The sequence below is a fragment of the Notothenia coriiceps genome, unplaced genomic scaffold (genome assembly GCF_000735185.1).
Source record: "Notothenia coriiceps isolate Sejong01 unplaced genomic scaffold, NC01 NC01_scaffold00011328, whole genome shotgun sequence".
NCBI lineage: Eukaryota > Metazoa > Chordata > Actinopteri > Perciformes > Nototheniidae > Notothenia > Notothenia coriiceps.
In genome coordinates, this window is record NW_011344029.1 from 2,571 (window position 1) to 12,921 (window position 10,351).

The window sequence follows — 10,351 nt, forward strand, 5'->3', positions numbered from 1 at the left end:
TACTTAACAATATATCATCATACATAAACATTTTCCGGGAGTAAATACTTGACTTATTGAATAAAGTTTGCTATATTCACTAACTAGTTTGGCAATATTATTCCGTGCATGTGTTAAAAACCTTATTTCCATTTCATTCATTGGATTACTCGCGTGAATGTTTAGCACGTAAATGCTTTCGTTTTTAAAACCGTCCGACCTCGACTACAAAACCATCAACCAGTTGCATAGGATTAAAACATGTCAACACTCACTCACCCCGTCTTAAACATTCCCAAAGAAGTGCCTCTGTCTCTCGTTGTGCTGGATGAAGTCACTGGCGACGAGTAAACCCAAAATAGTCCCAAACAGGCACAGAGGCATTTTTCTTTTTTACTAGTTGTCCGAGTTCGGGGCCGGCAAATGCTGCCGCCATCTTGCTCAGCTCAGCTCTGTGCTGAGCTCTGAGAGCGGGAAAGACGGACTGCCCTCCCCTGCCCTCTGCTGGCGCGTGCTTTGCATTACAACCAATGTCGTCCCTGTCAAAACTCCGTGTCAGTGTAATAGAATGAAACGGATATGTGATTTGGCGCACAGTCTGTGACGTCACGGTATTGAAAATCATACCGACGGTATTTCCAAATACCCTGGTATACCGTAATACCGTCATACCGCCCAAGCCTAATAGCCACAGTCACCCTAACTTCATCTGATTCTTTTTAAGCGAGTTTTAGAAACAGAAGCAGAGACTCACTTGTGGCCTGGTGCTCCGGACAGTCCTTCTGAAAATGTTCCACTGAGCCACAAACCCGACAGCTCCCTCCTGCAGAAACACACACTCATTTAAACAGCTTTATAATAAACTCATATATAATGTGATGAATGTTGTGTTTGTACCTTGTGCATAAAGTCCTTTCGGATTATCAGGACAGCCACGTGACAGGTGGCCCGTTTTCCCACAGATGAAGCACTTAGCGTACGGGTGCTCTCCTGGAGAATGAAGACATACATGTTGTTAACGAGGTGCAGGAATGAGTCAGGAATCTCACTTTGACCTTTTTCACATAATATATATTTTTTTAAATATATTTTGAATTTTTTTTTCCTTTCTCAGTTTTTTTTTCTCTCATAATTTGAATTTTCCACTGTTTTTGATTTTTTTCCTCAGATTAGGATTTTTTTCTCAGATTTTGACTTTTTTTCTCATAATTATAAATGTCCACTGTGTTTGACATTTTTCACAGTTTTTGACTTTTTCCTCAGATTTAAAAGTGTTTTCTCAAATTTTGACTTTTTTTCTCAGATTATGATTTTTCTCATAATTTCAATTCTCCACAGTTTTTGACTTTTTTCTCATAAATTGACTTTATCTCAGATTTTGATTTTTTTCATCAGAATTTAGAAAATGGAGAAATCCCATAGAACCAGGGGAGATGCTGCCTTCAGGGTCCCACACAGAAACACACCACCTCTTCATTCATCTACTGTGAGTCTCAGCGTGTCCTCACCCAGCGCCGGGTCTACTTTAGCTCGGCACTTGGTGACCTCGTGCTCCGTGGAGCCGCAGCGGTAACAGATGCCTCGACCCATCTCCTCGTCCTGCTCCGCCTCCGGACAATCGGCCAATCCGTGACCAGGTTTCCTGCAGTTAAAGCACAGCTGCAGGAGGGAGGAAGCAATGAGAGAGATGAGTGAAATATCAGAGCCTTAAACCAGGACTACATCAGAGAAGCACTCATTTATTAAACCACAACAAAACAATGCTTTTCAGATTTTTTCTGAATTTGACTTTTTAATTTTTGGACTTTTTTCTCAGAATTTGATTTTTTTTCTCAGAATACGACTTTTATCTTAGATTTAGATTTTTTGGAGAATTCAATCTTTTCTCAGAATTTGCCTTTTTTGCACATTTGTACTTTTTTCTCAGAATTAGAATCTTTTCTCAGAATTTGACTTTTTTCTCAGAATTCAACTTTTATCTTAGATTTAGATTTTTTTGAGAATTCAATCTTTTCTCAGAATGTGCCTTTTATCATAGATTTCTTTTTTTTGGAGAATTAGATTTTTTTACAGAATTAGATTTTTTTTCTCAGAATTTCACTTTTTTGCACATCTTGACTTTTTTCTCAGAATTAGATTTTTTTTTTTCAGAGTTTCCACAAAGTAGAATCCCAGCGTCTGAGAGGAAGAGAGGATTTTCCCACCATGCTGCTCCTCTTGTCGTCCTGCCTCTTCACCCTCCGGTCCTCTCTTCTTCTGTCTTTATTCAGCGCCGTCGCCACCTCCTCTCTGATCTCCTGCATCTCATCTCCCCCTCCCATTCTCCCCCCTCTCTCTCCCATTCTCCCACCTCTCTCTCCCATCCTCAAACCCCCTCTCTCCCCCAGTCCCCCTCCTCTCCCCATCCCAGGAAGAGGCTGTCCGCTCTGCTGCAGATACTCCAGGAAGCCGTTCACATCTTCGCTCTCGTACTCTTTCTTCGGACGATTCGGCTTCTTCACGGCCGATCCTAAAGGCAGGATGGTGCCATATTTAATGCTGCCTGGGAGACCCTCTTTCCACCCTCCTCCTCCTCCTCTTCCTCCTCTTCCTCTTCCTCCATCTCCTCCTTCTCTTCCTCCTCTTCCTCCTTCCCTCAGCTGACTCCAGGGAGTCGCTTCTGATGGTTTGTGTTTGTGGACGTTATTCGCTCTTGCCCACCTCGTCATGACTGCAGCTTCTGTCTGAAGAGAAAAAGGTAGATGGAATAATTGACATCATAAGGTTCACAAACTAAAAGGAATGGTTGACAAAAAAAAAGGCCATGTCACAATTACTCAGGCAAACATAATTGTTATCCACAATATTACCCCGAAGAAATCATCACCATTAAAAATGTAAAACGGCACAGAAACACATTTAATAATTATAATAATACATTTTATTTATCAAGCGCATTATCAAGTGCTCAAAGACGCTTTACAGATATGAGAAAATATAAGAAAAGGTCAAAAGTCTAATTAAGATTGAGCAATAAAACCACGTGTGTCACAAGGACAATCACACGTCTGGTCGGGGACTTGAACCGGCAACCCTACGGCTCACAGTCCAAGCCCCTACTGACTGAGCCGCTGCCGGACAGATGATAACATTTCTGATCAAATACCTCGATATAGATATTGAGGAACATATTGTGGGGTTCAGGTTTGGTGCTTTAATCGGTGCGTAATACTATATTAAATACTATGAGTTTAAACCAGCCTGCAGCAGGAAATCCAGAAACATCTGATATAATATAAAATATTAAGCTGAAAAATCAATGTGGTTTTGATTGCTGGGCTTTTACTTGGAGTATTTTAACAATGTGGTTTTAGTACATTTTGTCCGGCAGTTCTTTTTTTCAAGTCCCCGAACAGACCTAAATATGGAGTGTGGACTGCTACTTGGAGAGGTCCCAGTTCACCTTAAAAGCAGAGAACACATGTCGCTGTGTGCTCTGCATGTGTGACCATTACAGAGGGTTTCATCCCTCCCATTCTATTCTAGTACTTTAAAGTAAGATTCAGAAGCTTGAAGCACAAAATAAGAAACACTAAATTCAGGAATAATACACACCTTCTAGACAAGGCACGCTTTCTAGTTTTTATCTTATATGTTTGTGTGTTTGTATAGTTTCTTAATATTTAACTGTGCAACTGCCTGTCATACTGTGTATATGACAATACAAATAATAAATAAAAAATACCTTGTAACGTGTCAAACATTCCAGAACATGTCTGCAGTTATTAGATTTAATTGCAATTTGAACCGAGTAGTAAATAAAAACATTTACGACAAATAACTTTGTTGTTTTTCTAATGAAACGTCTGTTAGCGTGTTAGCAATAACATAGCATTATCTTAGTTTTTAAAGAATAACAGCACTTTCTGAGCTATTGAGTTAACCCAACATATAACGATAGTTTAACGTAACCTTTTACAACGGAACAAATCTTTTAAATAATGTAAATAAAGGCTAAAAATAACATTACCTTCAGAGGTTTTCAGCCCATGTGTTTTCTTTTTTAACCCGGAAGTGACTGTCTCTACTTCTTCTACGTTGATAATTGAGGTATCGGAAACGACCGAAACGCTGCACCGCGCCACCTGCTGGACCGGAGGCAGATGACAAAATGGTGAACATATAATATATCATATCATCATTATTTACAAATAAAAACTATTTAAATTAGAGTGTGTATTTTTCTTTCATATTGCCACACTTGGTAACCGTTTTATAAAAGCAATAGCTCACTTCAGGCCGTGATATATGCTCATTATATCACAGCCAAGGGGGTTGTCGACGCGTCGGGCCGAACCACGCCCCTTAGCTGTGATATAATGAGCATATACCACGGCCTGTCGTGAGCTATTGCTTAAATATACCAAAGTGGTGACGTTCTAATCAGAACACACACACTCTACGTCTGATCTGAACACACACTCTCTACGTCTGATCTGCACACACACTCTCTACTTCTGAAATATTTTTTTAAAGAAATGTCAGTCTAATGACTTTTAAGTTAAATTCAATCAATCAGTCAAAGTGTATTCATAAAAGCCCAATATCATTAATTCTGCAAATCTCTCAGGGGGTTTCACAGTGTGTACAGAATACGACGCACACTGTTATCATACTTAATATATCATTTACAGTTATTGCTAAATCAATACATCGCAAGGCGTTTCTTTGATTCCATTTAGACAATTGAAGTTGCTCAAATCAATAGTTTAATTTCAACAATAACCAAACATATAAACTCAAAGTATTGGACGCTAAATATTATTGTATCATTTTTGTTATACAAGCAACCCTTTAATGACATATCTGCTAATTCTATGAATTGCATGTATTGTTGGGTATTTTTAATTGATCTTATTCTATCAACTTGAACACATCTGAATAAATAGGAGTAAAAACTCTGATAGCAGAAGGTTCAGATCCACATGGAGATAACATTATGACATGCCTGTGAACCTGACCCCCTGATCCGAACACCAACGCACAACCCACTGCACCACACGCCACCACACGAGATATCAGCTGATTTCAATTAACTGCTAACGAGGCAGAGTTAGTATCAGATGTGTGTGTGAGAGCGTGTGTGTGAGAGACCTCTGACAACATGCTGCATCTCATCCTCGCTGCATTGCTTTTGGTCCAATCCTCTAAACATGGTAGGAAATAGAATTATTGAAATATACTTTAAAGCAAAACATGAATTGACTACTTTATTTCTTGTTGTTTTAGTCGCCTCCAGCCCTTTACGTGAGGCTAACGATGGTACGTTTGTGTTCAATTTAAGTCTAGTTGCATCAATAAGTCACACTTTTCCAGATGTGTGCTTTTTAATTTAATTTGAATGCATTTAAATGTATTTTTACAGCGGCTCAGGACGACTGGATAACCAAAGTGCTGAGTTACATGGAGTCTAACCCCGAGACTTTAGAAGGTCAGTGTTTTATCTGCTCCAAATATCTGGAACAAGCTCCCAGAAACCTGCAGGCCCGCTGCAACTCTGACTACTTTTAAATCCAGACTTTTCTTGTTGCCGCTGCTTTTAATTGAAACTGAGCGGTTGTGTTTCGTTTTTGGTTAATGAACATTTGGGGCTAGTAACCCCAGGGAATCAGTGGGGACTCTGTCCTGGCTGGTTTTCTCTGTGTATGCTGCTCGGGACGCATGTGCCATACAAGTGTACACAGCTCAGAGAAACCTTAAAGAAACTCATCAGTAAAGTAGGACTTCTGTGTGAACTATTCATATCTTAAACTGCACTGTAACTTTTACTAATGTATTTTTTATATTATTGTTTCTTTTATTATCTTTTCTTTTAAATGACTGTTTAAATGCCTTTGTCTGAATGTCTTTCATTTGTGTAAAGCGCCTTGTGTTGAAAGGTGCTAAATAAATAAACTTGCCTTGCATTTAATATTCACAGCTTTAACAAACGAGGGCAGTCTGTTTTTGATTGAGATTTTTCTAAATGTTGACAGAGCTGATGACCAAGGACTATGCCGTGTTGGAGGGAGACATTGTGTTGTTGGTGAGAGAAACATGTAAATTCAACTTACTATTGCTGTAGTTTTAACTTGTAACTCTTAGGTTTTATTGCACAAAGCTGAAGGATGTGTTTGACATATTTTTAAAAAGAAATAGTCAAAATTAAAGCAGCAGTAGACAATATTTCCTGACTTTGAGCTCAAAACACCTTTTTGAAACTACATTACCCATCATGCAACTCCATGACTTTTGTCCATATTTTAAACAATTGGTGTGTGTATATCAGTGGCGGTTTTACGGGGTGGCAGCTGCCACCTCAGAAAAATGTCTTGCCCAGTTGGCAAATATGATTGGCGGCGATTTCCTTTCAACGGGGGACAGCGCAAAACGAGAAGCATTTCGGATCCAAGTAGACTGAAGGAATGAGGTATTTGCGGTCAGTGACCGCAAATACCTCATTCCTTCAGTCTACTTGGATCCGAAATGCTTCTCGTTTTGCGCTGTCCCCCGTTGAAAGGAAATCGCCGCCAATCATATTTGNATTATTTCCCTGTCTCAATCCAAATTGAACTGCATGAAATAAAAAGGGCGACCTGGAGCCAATCCTGCAATTTCCCCATGTGAAAGAGTTGACATGCTGGGGTCTGGGGAGATTCTCCCCCAGGAGATTTTTTGAAATACTAACATAAAATACACATTCTGGTGCTCTCTTGAAAAGAAAAAATAAATACATCTATTACAACACGACATATTTAAAAAAAAATGAATGCCATTTTAGTTTTTTGTTACTTTGTTCTGAAAGCTGAACCTGCTGCTCCTCACAGAGAGAAGAGGGGAGAGGCTGTGTGAATTACTTTACATTGTGGGGTAGGCTACAGCCATACCAAGAAATGGTTTAGCCCCACCATGAAAAATGATGTTAAAGTAAGCAAAATAAAGTCCGCCAACTCGCGCTGAGTAAATTGCACAGACAGCAGTTAGTTAGATTGGTTTCAATAGCCACTTGTCTGGAAATACCGAAGACTAGAAACGGTTTTGAAATGTTTTAGTGATCGTCTTCTTAATAGAACATCTTTGATAATGTCTTCTGGCCAATCAGAATCAAGATAACGGCGTGGTGTTGTTGCAGGAAGTCCCGACGGAGAATACTTTTGCTGTAGTACATCTCTATATACATCGATACAACATTACGTGTTGATAGAAATCAACACGTAATGAAATAAGACCCCACGGTTTGATGATTGATAGGTGTGTGGGCTGTCTTTCATTTTGACACACAGAGCAATGGGGGCTATCCACCCTTATCCACAATGTAAAGTCATTNTCATGCATTTTAAGGACATTTCTGCGAACTCCTGCTAGGGGAATGATCAGAAAAATTCCAATCCAGGACAAGTTCAGCCCATATCTAATGTGATGCTAAATTTCGAAGGAATGGTTGATCGCTCAAACGATGAGCTCGTAAGCGAACAAAGAATTTTCCTTTTGACGATTTACATGTCACAAATTACTCCAAACTACTCTCATATAGTTTTTCCGATATTCACGAAACGCTGTATACAAATTTCTCTTATGATTGCGGACATATTTCAAATTTGCTTTTATTAGCCCCGCCCCCCAGGAAGTTGGCCATATTCAACTATGTGCGTTTTTCATGCATTTTAAGCACATTCTTGCAAACTCCTCCTAGGGAAAAGTTCAAAAAAATTCCAATCCAGGACAAGTGAAGCGCATATCCAATGTCATGCTACTTTGAGAAGGAATAGTCCTTCGCTCAAACGGGGAGCTCGTAGGCTAACGGAGAATGTACCATTTTTGACCAATTATATGTCAGATAAACTACTGAGACCTGCCGGTCTGCCACACACACACACACACACCACCACACCTACACATTGTACAACAAACGGCTCCTAAAGCATATACTAAATATCAGGCTACAGCCCTTGTATATTTTATTATGTGAAGCACTATATGGTTTCATGAAAAATATCTACTGTCGATTTGTAGATATCTACTTAAGCATACAAATAAAGTGTGAAATGTAGGCCTGTTACATATATTATTGAGCGATATATATTATACACACTGTTCTGCTTTCTGCACTGACCTCAGCAGCTGTTCTCACTGTAAACATTGCCTCACAATGAAAGCATAACCTAACATCCAGGGGAGATGTGATTAGTGAGTAAACAAATGGTAAAGGGCAGAAAGTCTGTTGTGTATTTCTAGTAGTAACTGAAGTACTTGTACTGCAGTAATTTAATACTTCTTTTAGTTGTGCTTCGTACGTGGGCTTAATCGGTGGAAAGCAGCCGGTGTACGTGGGGACGCAGTGCATGTTGGGAAACATCGTGCATGAGATCCTGCACGCTCTGGGTTTCCATCACGAACACACGAGGAGCGACCGCGACCAATACATCACCGTGCTGAATCAAAACATCATGGAAGGTAACCCTGTGTACAAATATACAAATACTCTGCACTTGTTACAGTTTTTTTTTTAAAACAGTTTTTCATTTGTGTGTTTTAACCCACCAATACTCCCACCGATACCACTACTTGGCAGGAGATTTAACTCGCCATACCTTAGCTAATTTTTACATATTGTTTTATTTAATATATGTAATATTTACTCGGATATTTATTTAACATTTGTTAATTACATTTAACTCGATATAACTTTTTTTTAAATTAATATATTATTTATCTGACTCACCATAACGTAGGTATTTATTTATATTGATCCAACCCACTTTAATAATTGACTCATTTGTAATTCATTTAATTCTCCTAAATTAATTATTTTTTCCTTTATAAAAAAACAACCTTTCTCTTTTCACTAACTCTGAAATGTGTATAATTATTTTTGTTTATTTTAATTTGCCTAATCATAAAGTATAAAACATGTCTTATTTCTGTGATGAAGTGGCGTTATTGTGTTTCAGGGAAGGAGAGAAACTTCAACAAGCAAAGCGGAGAAACGTTCGGCCTGGAGTACAACGCCGAGTCCATCATGCACTACGGAGGGTAACCTTTAGATATTCAGATCAATATCCTACATTATATTAAATAACATAAAACAACAGAATATTAACAGGCAATTACAAATATATTTTAAAAGTATGTATTAGACAAAATAAATCAGAAAATAAGTAACATTTTGATTTGTAATCTTTCCAGTGACTACTAAGTTATTATTAATAAAACAATTATTTAGGTGCATTTTTCTGATTTTAAATACAGTTTACCCAAGTCCCATTCTCAGTGGGAAGCGAGTTGTAGTGTAGTTTCTGTACGGTTGTAGTGTAGGTACTTTTACTGTAGTAACGAGTACTTCCAGAGTAGTGTAGATACTTTTACAGAAGTAATGAGTACTTCCTGTGTGTAGTGTAGGTACTTTTACTGCAGTAATGAGTACTTCCTGTGTGTGTAGTGTAGTATTAGTACTTTTACTATAGTAACAAGCAGGGGTGCCGCCAGGGATTTTGGGCCCCATGAAAAGATATCACATTGGGCCCCACCACCAGGCCCAGGCCACGCCAACCAAGCACAATGCTGTAACCACACCTCCAGAACCCAACCTGTAAGCAACATTCTGCTGCAGTAGAATTCACTATTTGATATAACACTAACATTCCTGACAATAGACCTCAATAGTCATCTTTTGTCTGTACATGCCTTTTTAATAACATTTTTGAATGGAACATTCATGAATCTAAATAAATATAACTTAAATATACATGATCTCTTAAAATAAAGTGAACATTAACACCAATATTATCATTTATAAAATGCTATAACAAAAAAAAAACATAAGCAGCAGATTTTTTTATTAAATATACCAACTACAAAATAAGCGGGTATTAGAGTGTAAATGGACAACACAACACAACGGAAATGGAAGTGAAAAGGCCTGATGGTGGAGCTAAATCAGAGCCTGTTACCTGTTCTCAGTCTTTTTCTCATCATGCATCTTCTGTGTAGTGATCCAATATCGTTACCATAGCCTTGCCATTTAACAGTTATTACGAGCCCTGGCTCAGCCTTACTCACCAAGAGCCCAGCGCCTAGCCTTCTTACAGGCAAAGTCACTGATCAAGTCCTTGAAGTCCAGCTTTCTAGCCAACTGGCTTTCAATGGACAGCATGGCAAGACTGCAAAGCCTTATGGGGGGACAGGGCTGCTGAGCCTAGAGATGGATCTGTTGGTCCTGGCACCAGGGGGAGGGACAACTGATTTAGTATGAATAGACGCTAGACATGTACCTCTGCATTTATTAAATGTCAGCTAAAAGAGCAGTGAAATTAAAAACCTCAGCATTTTCTGTGAAGATATTAACAGTACTTAA

At 38.8% G+C, this 10,351-nt stretch overlaps 2 protein-coding genes across 2 annotated transcripts in view; one reads left to right on the plus strand and one right to left on the minus strand.

The window, feature by feature from the left end:
* Positions 1 to 4,058, minus strand: part of LOC104946670 (zinc finger CCHC domain-containing protein 9) — a 4,948-nt gene extending 890 nt beyond the window's left edge. Inside the window, exons 1-5 of the mRNA XM_010772545.1 lie at positions 3,989 to 4,058; positions 2,680 to 2,702; positions 1,488 to 1,638; positions 877 to 969; positions 734 to 802 (exon numbers count right to left, since the gene is read on the minus strand). Of these exons, the coding sequence (XP_010770847.1) occupies positions 734 to 802; positions 877 to 969; positions 1,488 to 1,569 (244 nt within the window). The 5' untranslated portion in view covers positions 1,570 to 1,638; positions 2,680 to 2,702; positions 3,989 to 4,058. The remainder of the gene's footprint in view (positions 1 to 733; positions 803 to 876; positions 970 to 1,487; positions 1,639 to 2,679; positions 2,703 to 3,988) is intronic.
* Positions 1 to 10,351, plus strand: part of LOC104946672 (low choriolytic enzyme-like) — a 16,092-nt gene that overhangs the window by 1,660 nt on the left and 4,081 nt on the right. The window contains exons 2-3 of the mRNA XM_010772546.1: positions 8,279 to 8,451; positions 8,949 to 9,030. Of these exons, the coding sequence (XP_010770848.1) occupies positions 8,340 to 8,451; positions 8,949 to 9,030 (194 nt within the window). The 5' untranslated portion in view covers positions 8,279 to 8,339. The remainder of the gene's footprint in view (positions 1 to 8,278; positions 8,452 to 8,948; positions 9,031 to 10,351) is intronic.